Source organism: Rhinichthys klamathensis, unplaced genomic scaffold, assembly GCF_029890125.1.
Source record: "Rhinichthys klamathensis goyatoka isolate OS25496 unplaced genomic scaffold, OSU_Roscu_1.1 h1tg000262l_1, whole genome shotgun sequence".
In the NCBI taxonomy this organism is placed as follows: Eukaryota; Metazoa; Chordata; class Actinopteri; order Cypriniformes; family Leuciscidae; genus Rhinichthys; species Rhinichthys klamathensis.
This window is the reverse complement of record NW_026606783.1, coordinates 406720-419644: the sequence shown is the minus strand read 5'-3', so window position 1 is coordinate 419644 and position 12925 is coordinate 406720. Positions and strand designations below refer to the sequence as shown.

Genomic DNA, 12925 nt, shown 5'->3' with positions numbered 1-12925 from the left:
AGCTATACATTTTTTAACATTTATTAGGCTTCATAAAATATAACAACCTCACATAAACCATAATAAATGTCATATTTACCTGTTCCTCCTCGTACCTGTCTAACAGGTAGGAAATATACAGAAATTGAATAAAGTTATCAAACAGTCTGCACTGCATAAATTATAAATTAAATATAGGATTAATCCTTATTAAAGCTACAAATGTTCTTAAGTCAAAAGCAGTGAGTGTTTTTCTCTCTTACCTTTGTTCTTTGATTAACATTAATGACAGACAGCTTTAGTGGCTGTTGAATTTAGTTCAAGCGCGAAGGAGAACTCGATTTTGGAGCGCTGTCTGTGCGCACAATACTGGTGCGTTTCTTTCTGTGCCTTGTGTGTGTGTGTGTGTGTGTGTGTCACATAGACAGGATGTTCATAAACAGTGCATTATCTCTTGTCGCGCTTAAATGGTTTAAAAGCATTTGCATGAATAAAAGCGCAATCATATAAATGTAACGCTGAACAAAGGATGGCAGAAAAAAAACGGATGCTGCGTTAATTGCGTTAAATATTATTAACGCGTTAAACTAGAAAAAATTTAAATCGCATGCGTTAACGTTGACAGCACTAATTAAAATATAAAAATCAAAAATAAAATTAATATACTATAATAGTACTTATAATGTAGTAGTAATCGCACGACGCGGGAGAATCCAAACAAACACTTCTTTATTAATCCAAAAAGGAACATACAGGAGATCGCCGGAGCAAACTAACACACAACCACATAAAAACAAGGACGATACCGGACAATGAAACAAAGGAAACTGAGGGCTTAAATACACAGGGGAGTAATCAAAGTAAAACAGAATAGGTGCAGGAACTAATTAACTACCAGGGAGACTAATAATGATCAGGAACACAGGCAAACCAGGAACAGGGAAAACAGAACCAAAACAGACATAGAACTACATGTTACAATCCTAGTATAATAGTATATAAATATTACTAAACTAACACTGAATTGCACATAGTAATTTCCTTTATTTGTACATTTTGATTACTTTTGCCAGCATCTAACGCTCACTAAATGTTTAAAAAAAATCATCTAAAGGGGCTACATATAAGAATTTTCATGCATCAATCGCTTATTTATTGCCGGTGTTTGAACAGCTTGTAAAATTTTGTAACCTTCCCCAATGTCCTAGGTTGTCTATAAAGCCTGTAGACTGGTTTTTACGTGAAGGACTCTTTGCCGAGAAAGTTAAAAGGATGTGGCGTTTACGCGTGCACCCTAGAGCAATGACACAGGAATTGAATGCTTACAATGTTCAGGATAATGCCGAAAGAGCTATTCTGTACTGTAATGTCAATGTGTCGTGCAAAGAAAAAGGATTAATTCAAACTATAGTCTCATATAGCCAGATCTGTATAGTCTATCCACCTTCTTCCTAACAAGCTTACTGCGTTTTAGATTATGGGGGGCATTTTTGGTTTGGGGAAGCTCCTCCAAAATACTTTAGATTCCACTCAAATAGACTGAAACAAATCATTTCAAATCATAAAGCCTGGAACACACCAAGCCGATGGTCGGCCGTCGGGCAGTTTTTGTGCGTCGGCCGACTGAGTTTCCTCGGTGTGCTCCGCACGGTTCCGTGCCGTCGGCTGAAATTGGTCCTCGTCGGCTTTGTTTCGGCCGATTCGACATGTTGAATCGGCGTCTGGCCGTCGGTGAAAGAGGGAACTCTGATTGGCTGTTCAGCTTAGTGAAAGAGTCAATGCACGAGAATAATAGCAAAACAGCGAGCAAAGAAGTCAAAACTCTACAGATAGAAGGCTGTTCTTATGTTACGTCATCTTACCTGAGTGTTCCTTGGCGAATATTTCAATATTAACACGAGCGGAGTGGAATAAAGAAGTGTTTAGCAGGATTGATATTTAAAACGGTAAGCACGCACTGCTTTGTTTATGGTTTGTGTATCTGCAGCCGACAGCGTCGGTTTCCCCTTTTTGAATGACAAATATAGACGAATATATCTGCAGAAATAGACAGTTGTCTCATTTACACGCAGGCGCAGAACGCGCATTCTAGCTGACAGTCGGCAGTAGTTCTGTCGGTGTGTTCAAGTGCAGCTTTTTACCCCGACGAGAGGCGACAACACAGTCGGCTTTCATCGGCGCTAGTTCGTCGGCGTCGGCTTGGTGTGTTCCAGGCTTAAGGGTGCGCTACAAATAGCCCTTATCCATCAGTTTGACTAAATCTGAATGAGCTGGAAAATGTCCTTCATTTTCTATTTTCTGACGTCAGGAGAATAACGTAACACTTGGTATTTTAATGTGACATGGTATATCAAGAATGTCTATGGCAAGAGCTCTTTTCAGTCGCTGCATTCTTTTCCTCCTGTTTGTTTTCTTTGTTCTCTTTGTATTCCGCTGTAACAGTATGAAAAAAGACAACATTTTACTGCGCATTTGTGGTCTGTTCTTCCCATTTAATTTATAATATACATCCCATGAATGATTCACTAAGAATCTCTAGTTTTTGTCCCCAAATCCTCACATTTCTTTCCAGGCTTGTTTTCACACAAGCTTTAAAATGTAACTGTCTCTCTTTTTTACTTCTAATCCCTATTATCAGTGTTTACTGAAATGTTTATAAAGCAGTTAAATACAATATTTGTTATCTGTCAAAATGCCGGAAAACACTTTGAAATATCATCACTTAATGTTCCAATTATTGGTTATCAGTTACCAATTATCAGTTGTTCCAATGTATCCTATTTTTGATATTTAACATGTCTGTAATATTGCTGGGGAAATAATTTTGGGATTATTCGTGCTTTGTTGTAGTAATTTGTTTTACACTTTTAAATGTCCTTTTAATGTTCAATGGTTGAAGGGTGAGCAGAATAATATTATCTCATTGTACTCAGTTTTTGTGTATTATTGTGTTCATAAAGCGAATCTTTCCTTGATTGTTTATAGTTTAACAGAAGTTAATCCCAAAATCGTGCAAAGTGTCATGGGGTGTAGGAAAAAGGTGGATAGGTGAATATGTACTTTATAATCAAACTATCAATTTTAATAACCTCATCTGTTGACATGATGCAGAGCTGGTACAAACATATCCATATCGCTATGATCAGATGCTTTCTTAACTGCTACTTTCTCACCGCTGTCATCTTTGTTGTGTGTTTATTTTGTTATTGAGAGGAAAGCACACAGAAAATATTTACATATTCATCCAAACATGCTGTCAGCATGGATGGCGTTTGGGATATTTTTTAACAGTATATCACTGCAAAGGTATTTCCAACTTTTCTTTTTTCTAAGAGAAGAATATGAAAAAAAATATATATATATTATATATATATATATACACACTCGAGTATATGGGGCCATGAATCACGTTCAGTCATTTGTACATCACATGTGCATGAGTGCGAGCACAAGCAAAAAGTTGCTGGCTGCAGTTCACTTAACGACCACCGGTGTCGCCAAAACACTTAAACTTACATTTTGAATTCTATATATAGCCCCATCTAATCTTCAGCAAATCTCAAAAAAAAAAAAAATGTATACAGTAAATTATAATGCTTATAATTTTGAATGTAGCATTTAAAATGTTTTTATTTTTTGTTTTATTTTTTGTTTATTTAGAGAAAATAGTATAGAATATGAAAATAATTAAAGGTAGGGTAGGCAATTTGTTTTATAAACACTTTTTTGTTATACTGGTTATAATGATAGCAATCAATAATAGAAGTGGTCTAAATATTAAAACAAGTAGATATATCTTCTGTGGAAGTCTCAGGACCAAAAAAATTGTCCAATCATTTGGTCCGAATGCAATGATACAATGTCCTACCTGCCTGTCAACATATGTATTTCCATACCTCCGAACACCCTGTTCACGCAGACATCCCATGTCATCAGCGCGTTCCGTAAGGCTATGCAGAGTGGTATGCACAGTCACTGAGTACCACAAACGAACAGCAGCCGACTTTTACAGTTCCTCCTGAACCAAAACAACGAGCTTATGCTGCGTTCACGCCATGTAGTAACCATTATTACAAGATGGAAACCTGTGACTTTCTACTCGGAGCTGTTCACGTCCTCGGACTCGGATTTGTGTGTGTCTATGTCAACACTATCAACACTGAAATTAATCTGCAGCAGTCAGGTGGTAGAAGTAAAAGCTCTGTAAGTTGTTTTCGTTCATTATTATTGTAATGTTATGTGCTTTGAGACATGAGGTTATTTAACACCATCTCTCATGACGCTTTGCAGAACCAGTTGAGTGCGTTCATGTGTTTTGAAGGAGGCGTGGCTTTGGAGACGCTCTGAAGGGAAGGTGGGATCTCATGCTTTCAAAGCTAAATTTCAATTGCTAGCCTCTCCGCAATTGCCTAGCCTACCTTTAACAGCTTGCCTGTATCAGCCACACTTTTAATACCTGTGCATCCCTGAATAAGTATGGTGGCAGCATAGATTTGTATGAATTGTTTTCATATACCTTTATATTCCCAAATGACTCAAACATACCATGTTTGTTGATTTCCCAGATGTCCAATGTGCATAAATCAAAAACATGCATGAGACATTTTCTGATCCTCACCCGTGTCACTTTGAGAGTCGGGGCTGGGAGTCACACTGACGCTGATGGTCAACTCTTCACTGCTCTCCGAGCCATGGGTGCTACCTGACCCTGCCACACCAGCTTTTCGCCCTGGAGTGGTGTTGCCATCACTTATGGACGGTCGATGAGGTGGGACAACTGGTTTGATTGGCTTTACTAGACCAATAGAAAGTAAGAGAGAAATGAGAGCAGCAAATTAATCATGTGCAATTATAAACTATTATTAAACATGGACATGATAATTGTGTGGTTCTAACAAGAAAACATGACAACTAGATGAAGGGGAAGGGGGCAATCTGGAGTTTGATCCAACAGTGTTAGTCATTCATTGGGAAAAGCGGTTTCCAGGATCCGCCAAGCCCAAAAATCCAAAAAAGAGTAGGAAAGAAAAAGGCGAAACCAAACACGGACAAACATCACACATGAAAACAGTGCAAAGTATAATCTATTGATGAATACGTCACCCTTAGTATATTGTAATGGTAGGGTCATGAAAAGATTTGTGAATCAAGCATTTAAGTGCCCCTATTATGCTTTTTCAAATATTACCTTTCATGTAGTCAGTGTGTAATATGTGAATGTAAACGGTCTGCAAAGTCAAAAGTGCACGATAAATAAAGTTATTGTCTCCCAAAAGAAAGAATTGACTCTGAACCGCCTAAACGAGTCGTCAGAAATTCCAGTCTCACTTCCGTGGCCTGCATATGTAATGCCGTGACACATCTGCATAATGCCCGCCTGTGGACTTCATTGGCTGCCCACGAACAACGCCTACTTTGACCCGCCCTCAAAACACTGTAGCTGGATCGTGTTGTGTACATTTTGAGAAGATGCTGTTTTCTGCTCTGCAAAAACAAATTCTCTTTTTAAACACTTCCAAACGATGAGGATGTAAAGAGTCAGTGGTAGAAATTACCACAGCGATATAATTGCAGTATAACCTTTTGACGATTGCTTCTCAAATCTCTGTGAGGTCTAAATGGGATTTACAAAAACGCTTATCCATTAAAGATGGGACAGTCACAGTACCCATTTTATTTGGACCAAATTGCTCCTCAGAATCACAAACTGTAAGTATGATTGATTAACTAGTTACTACTAGTGACTCGCGTTTGGATTGATATAGTAAAATCGACCCCATCTTTACTGTCCTTACAGTGAAAATCGCTGAGCTTTAGAAAGCATACGTAGCTGAAATTCAGTTTTGGTAATTGATGTTTCGTTTCAGACACACGCTGTAAGCTGTAGACCAATCACAACAGACTGTGCCATCTGGCCAATCAGAGCAGAGTAGGCTTGCGGAAAGGAGGGATTTAGAGAGACTGAATCTTCGGATGAGGTTTTTGAGAATCATTGAAAAATGTGGTGATGTGCAATGTATATTATTGTATATAGTGTTTTTTTTTTTACTTTTGATGCCTGTTGTTGAAGACCTCCAAAACAAAATTAGGAACCTTTAAAATAGCATAATAGGACCACTTTAAAGGACACTTTTTTCGAGTCATCTCAACCAGAAAACCATATCAGATTGGCTACATGGATGGATAAAGAAACGGAAACTACAGACAAACCCATGTGTTTGAAGTGGAACATGCAAACATGCATTAGATTTGATTAGCAAGGGAATGTACCATCCGAGAATAGAGGATCTACACAAAGAGAACAGACCATAATACCTTCAAAGTCCAATCTAGTTTGCTTACCATCATCTGCAAGAGGAAAACATAGCAACACAAACAAGTTCCTTTAAATTTTTCATCAATCTTTGATATTGCAGGTATTTTAATGAATATATGCAGAATGTTTCTCATACTATAAACTACAGAAGTGTTTTTGTGTACATTGATTTCAATTATCTTAGCAGGTGTCTGAGATGAAATGGGTAATTAGTGTAAATGGCAGAATGGAAATCGATGTGCGCAGTGAAATAATACAGGTTTGCTCAATGAGAGTGTGATGTAAGTAGGGCGGGTGTTCAAAGGAAGGGGAATGAAGGGATTCTGTGCAGTACATACGGGAGAATGTAGATAGTTTCCCTAGGTTTCTGGTGGGTTTGCTGGTTCCCCATGGCTGTTCAACACACAAAAAACCCAATACAATTAGACAAGAAAATACAAATACAGTCGATACAGTTAAAAACATAGGAATTTATATTATATTAATGAACTATTGAGTATGTAATCTAACCTTCAACACAGAGGGGACAGAGGGTCGCCATCCTGACTTAGCCTTCTTGTTGTCAAGTGCTCTTGTCTTGACGCCAAGGTGCTTCATATAGAAGGCCACTGCTCCAAAGATGGAGTTACTGAAGGAAGAAAAAAGTTTTTCAGTTCTTTCTTAAATTGGAATGTAAGGTCCACAGTAGAGGCTTAGTAACTACTAGCTAGTTTGTAACTAATTCTGTACTTAATTCCATTGCACCATTTGTTTGTAAGGCAGAATGTTGTTAGTAGGTCGTAAGCTCTCCGTAAAGTAATGCGTAGACGCATAATATGACGTTCACTCTCAATGATCCAATAGCAGCCTTCAAATACGTGAGCAGAAGTTGTGTTTAAATGCTGTGAATTTCAGTTTATCCTTCATTCTAACTTTTGCCTCGTGCAACTAACGGTAAAAATATGTTTACATTAAAGCAACACTAAGTAAGATTTTTTACCTTAAAATAATGTTTTCAAAATCGTTTCAGTGGTTCATCAAGTCGTGACATGGTGAAATGCACTTATGCCACCGCTTTGCGGTCCTTTATCTGATATATCCACGCTATGTAAGATTGCCAGATCAGGTCGCGTTTCTGTAGTCCGAATAAGACATAAGAAAACTACAAATTTGACTTGCTTTACGGCAAGCGTTACAATTGCCGATAGATCAGGGTATATGCAGGAATCTTGAAGTTAATTTTAATACCTTTTCAAGACTTTTTCAAGACCTTCTCAATATTTTTTAATACCTCACCGCCACTTCAAGCTGTCACCATTTACATCAGTGATACTTTTAACTTAACAGTTTTAGTTTGTGATAAAGACTATAGACCACTCTGATAAAAAAAAAAAAAATCAAATAGGCTGGGATAGTAAATCAAAGTAAAGTTTATTAAAAAACAAAACAAAACTTTGCTCCACCCTCAACAACAATCATGCTGACATGTGCCTCAGTTCTTCGTTTTTTTAATAAAAATGACTAAATTCACACACTTTTACGATGTTTTTGGGACTCAAACTGTTGGACAGCTAATTCAGAAAAAATACTTTCAAAATGTAAGACTTTATAAAGCCGTGATAAGACTTTTTAATACTTTTTAAGGGTCTTAATTTTCCCAAAATTGATTTATCACCTTTTAATACTTTTCAAGACCCCGCGGATACCCTGTAGATGTAGCGTACTCGACAGTAGACTACATGTAAGATACCTAGCAGCCGGGTAGCTTTTGAATTGTCATCATGATTCCAAAGCCGGTGCTAGATAAACAGAGCATGTGCGTGCGTGTGCGCGTGCGACAGTAGGATGCGGTAGGCTAAATTATTTTCGACAGCAGTAATGGACAATTCCGCTTCCAACTTGTAGGGCGACCGCAGAGGAAAAGTTACTTGGTGTTGCTTTAAATATGATACTTAATCATGAATACCATAATAAGTGTTTTTATATGTAAATAACATTCAGAAACTGTATTTGAAACGAAATTAATAAGGATAAATAAATAAGCACTGATACAAAAAACATTAGAAATTACATTTATTGATTATGACTGATTTTATTTGACATGCACAACACGGACCGATGGGACAGATGCACACAGCGGCGCGCTGTGTTGATGAGCCGCTAACAAAGTAATCTATTCACATAATGTTCTCTTTCTTAAAATGTAAGCAAGTGTAAATATCAGCATTATCATATGTCTCTAAAGAATTAAAGTCTGTCAGGTAAAACAAGAGCTTATTGAGGCAGTTCAATCTGTCTGCTATTTTATTCCAACCATTACTCCTGATCGGAGGCTTCCTTAAATATTTAGTTTATACGTAGAGTAACTAAGTTTAATGGTGCAACGGAAAAATATTTAGTAGTTTGTAAGTTGTAACTTAGTCCCCATTTACATCAAAGTTGTAACTTTGGACAACTTACACAAAGCTGGTGCAACCGGCCCCAGAAATGGTTATAGAGTACTAAAATATGAAAAAAGTCGCTTTATAGCTTAATGTGTTGTAAGAACCACTTCAACAATGTAATTTTGCACACAAAAAAACAGTCATGACACTTCTGGTTTTTGTCACCCTTTATGTTTCAGGTTGGTTCACAAAATGTTAGTTTTCAAAAAAACTTAAACCATCTCAGACGTTTTTTTCCTGATGCCAAAGCTGAGTTTTCAGCAGCCATTACTCCAGTCTTGAGATTCACACATGATCCTTCAGAAAACAATCTAATATGCTGATTTGGTGCTAAAAAAAATCATTTCTTCTTATCATCAATGTTGGAAACAGTCATAATATTATTATGGAAACCATAATACTTTTTTTTCAGGACTCTTTAATGCAGTGGTCTCAAACTCGCGGCCCGCGAATATCGGGGTGATATTTTGTGGCCTCCTACTTGACATTAAATTTTAATGTTACTGCGGCCCGTCGTTGCGTGTGCCGCGTTTTAATTATTATATTTTTTTTTATCCCTTATGGGCTACCATAGATAGTCTCGTGACAACTTACGGTGGGTTTGTTGTCAATAGTTGTCATAGACAACCGCGAAGTACAAACATACTGCGCCTGGAAAAAATGAGCGCGTCGCTTCAATTATGAGCGCGCTTACCGCGCGCCTACATTTGAAATAACGAAGTTTGTAAAATGAATTTCAACTGTCAGAAGGACAACTCATGAAGAACCAATCATGTACAGAAAGGTATGTTCAAATTCAGAGGAACAGTTCAGAAGAAACGTTAATAATAAATATTGAGAAGATTGGATCAGTTGTGCTCCTTTTTTGGAATACTTGAATACTATTTTTTGTTAATACTTGATGCGGCCCAGCCTGACCCCGACTCTACCTCCAGCGACCCCCAGTTAAGTTGAGTTTGAGACCCCTGCTTTAATGACTAGAACAATCAAAAGAGCAGCATTTATTTAAAATATTGCATAATATAAAATATTTGTAGCACTATTAATGTCTTTACTGTCACTTTCTTTAAATGGTAGTGTATATTTGGCATTCAGAGTTCACTATACAAAATGAATAATGACTCACACCGTTACAGTAAGCCGCTGTATGTAGATAGAAGAAGTATTTTCCTCTGACTGTTGCCATATATTGGCGAAGTGCAACTGAAATGATGTGATCAGTGACTTATCAATGCAACCCCTGTAGCGTACTATGAAATTGTCCAAGTACCTCAGGGGGATCTTCAATTGGCATCAAGCCATTTCCTTCATTCTAAAAGAGCAGCAGAATCTCCAGTGAAGGGGGAGAAAGAGAAGAGGGAGGGGAAGGAGCACTGAAAAGGGGAGGGACAGAAGTCTGGAGGTGGAGACTGTGCACATGTGCATGTCCATTGTCCAAATTAACAACTGCAAGTAGCCACCAACAGCTGCTCTTACGGAAATACTATGCACCATCTAACTTCAGCAGTGTGTTTTTTTTTTTTTAAATAAATGCACCAATTTCATTTTTTTTCTTTTATAAAATCAAACCAACCAAACTAACGAAACTGCTAGAAATTTACAACCACATAAAAGTGACTATATAATAGTTATAGTTAGAAAATGACAAAACTACAAACCAGTCAATGCAATAACCATATAGGAACATGCAAATGACTACTGCGGAAAAAAAAGAAGAAGAAAAAGACAACTCACCCTTTGTCCTTGTCGGCAACAATTGAAGGGCTGCAAAAAGCAAAACAGAAATAATTAGAGGGATACCAAAGGAAAAATGCAGCACAACGCTGGTCAAAAGGACTCACCGTTTAAAGTTAAGAAACATTTTTTCTTCCTCGTTCTCGACTGGATTTTATCTCTGTTTTAGGACGGTGGAATCTGAAGCGTTCACACTTTCCCTGACCCAAAATGACAGTAACTGTTGTATTGTTTGTAGAAATCAAACTAATGAACATATTCTATCACTTGCAAGTGAAATAAAAGGAAAACTAAAATAAAAAAAAAGATGTAAAAAAATAGTGCTGCATCAAAAATTGCAATCCAGGCAAATTTTGAAAGACAAAATTATGCAAAAATCAAGTTCAGTAAAACAATCTCTTGCAAAACTAGTTGTCTAGAAGTCTGAGCTATGCTATCTTCTCAAACTGCAAGCACTACGATGGCACTCTCCTAAGGCACTGAGACTGTCCTCCAGCAATGTCCACAAGCAATCTAAGTGCCTCATCCACGGAACTTACTATTTAACTGTGTTTTTGTCTGATGCAACAAGCATGCAAGAACATGGAAATCAGATCCTCGTGTTTTCCTATGATAATACAAAAGGAGGAGTGCGATAAGGAATCCCCAGCGTCTGGCCAATCAAAAACCTTGATCCGCCTCTCACATTAAAAGTGCAGCCAATAAGAGCATCTGTAAGTGAGGTCATTACTGTTATACTGACGGAGGAGAATGAATGAGGGATCAAAAAAAAAAAAACTGTGCGAGAGGAAGCAGACAGTGTTTGAGAGAACAGAGGACGACTGTGTGAGTGAATATGAAGACTGAATAGCCATATTGAGATTAGACATTAAAAGAAGCTGTGTGAAGTCTCTGAGGACACATTATGTCTCTAATAATGCCACTGAATGAGTAAGAGACAATGTTTTACATGCATGTTTTTCCAGTGCAGCCTTTACAACATCACTTTACCCTGGTGGATCTAATATACATTAACTATTCTGTCTCACTGCAAACCGGCTTTTGTCCCTTTCCCTCCCTCTGCCGGCCTCAAACTTGACCCCTGTTGCATCCCTCTTTCTATATTTCTCTCTGGCAGAGAGCCAGAATGCAGAGACTTCCTGCCAGCGTGGCACTTCTGACACCATCATCTCTCTACCACTTCCTCTCTGTTTGCTAGTTTCTTTTCTTTTTCTTTTTTTTAGGGCAGAATCAGTTACATGTAGAGTAAAATGGTGCATATTTTTAATAGAAATAAAGGGTGTGACTAGGCAGAGCATTTATACCACATTGCAGGATTCACAATTGCTGAGCAGTAAAATAATGTTTATTTTTACCAGAGTTGATTGGAGTCTGAATTGAACCTTAGGATATAGAGACTGCAAAATGTATGCAATATAATGGCAGGCAAATAAGTCTTTCTGCACTCAGAGAGCGACTAGTGTGGATTCATGAACAAATAAGAAATGACTCCTAACAGTTATTTTAATGAGCCACCCAAAAAGATTCACAAATGTTCGCTTTGATTCAATTTGATGAATCCTTAACTGAGCAGTTACTGAATCATTATCTTACTCTCTAGCCTTTAGATTCAGACATGCGTGAAACAAAATGAAGCCAGAAGTGTTCTGTGTGCTGAGGTTTGTGTAATGATTTTAACTACAAGACACAATAAAAAGCTAAACTATGAATTAAATCTTATACACTACCACAGTTTAAGGTGAACTGTTCCTTTAAGCAAATAAACTTGGGTGCTTTAATTGGCAGGGATCAAAGAGGGGTCAATGAGTGCAGTAGATTCACATTAAAGGGTGAACGTGGGTTTGTAGGAATTATACATTACACCCCACGGGTAGTGAGGACCCGCATGCAGGAAGTGAGACAGGAGGAGACTGCTGAGCTTTTCGCTTCTGCTGCACACTCTGCCAATCTGAATTCAGATCATTATTTCTGCACAATAAAAGCCAGCAGGGAAAATCTGGCACTCACTGCACCCTGTACAGTAAAAGAACCACACAGGTCCCTCTGATGAAAGGTTTATCCTGTGGACCATGTGTACAATGTAGTCCATAACTACATATATAAAAATAACAACACTGTACATACATTACCATTTGAAAGTTTGGGGTGAGATTCAGTGAGATTTATTTATTTGAAATAGTAATCATTTGTAACATTATACCGGTAACTTTTGATCCATTTAAATGTGTCATTGCTGAGTAAAAGTGTTAAAGGGGTCCTATTATGCCCTTTTACGAAGTCTTGATTTAGTTTTTGGGGTGTACTAGTATGGTTTCATGCTTGATTGTTCAAAAAACACACTTTTTCAGATTATTACAGTACCTCTCTCCCCAGTCTGTCTCGAACGCGCCGTTTAGTTCCGGTATCGATGATTGGTTAGCTGGCCCTGTGTGCTGTGATTGGCACCGCTTGTAAGAGCATGTTCGGGAAATGT

The 12925-nt window shown here is 37.8% G+C and overlaps 1 protein-coding gene across 5 annotated transcripts in view; it reads right to left on the bottom strand.

Moving 5' to 3' along the window:
* arhgef1b (Rho guanine nucleotide exchange factor (GEF) 1b) overlaps positions 1 to 12925 on the bottom strand; it is a 47240-nt gene that overhangs the window by 12888 nt on the left and 21427 nt on the right. For 3 of the 5 annotated variants that reach the window (XM_056267818.1, XM_056267819.1, XM_056267821.1), the window contains exons 9-13: positions 10453 to 10482; positions 6806 to 6923; positions 6634 to 6688; positions 6295 to 6327; positions 4598 to 4774 (exon numbers count right to left, since the gene is read on the bottom strand). In XM_056267818.1, the coding sequence (XP_056123793.1) occupies positions 4598 to 4774; positions 6295 to 6327; positions 6634 to 6688; positions 6806 to 6923; positions 10453 to 10482 (413 nt within the window). Of the gene's footprint in view, positions 1 to 4597; positions 4775 to 6294; positions 6328 to 6633; positions 6689 to 6805; positions 6924 to 10452; positions 10483 to 10559; positions 10868 to 12925 lie in introns of those variants that run through there. The other 2 variants (XM_056267822.1, XM_056267820.1) reach the window with 2 other exon arrangements.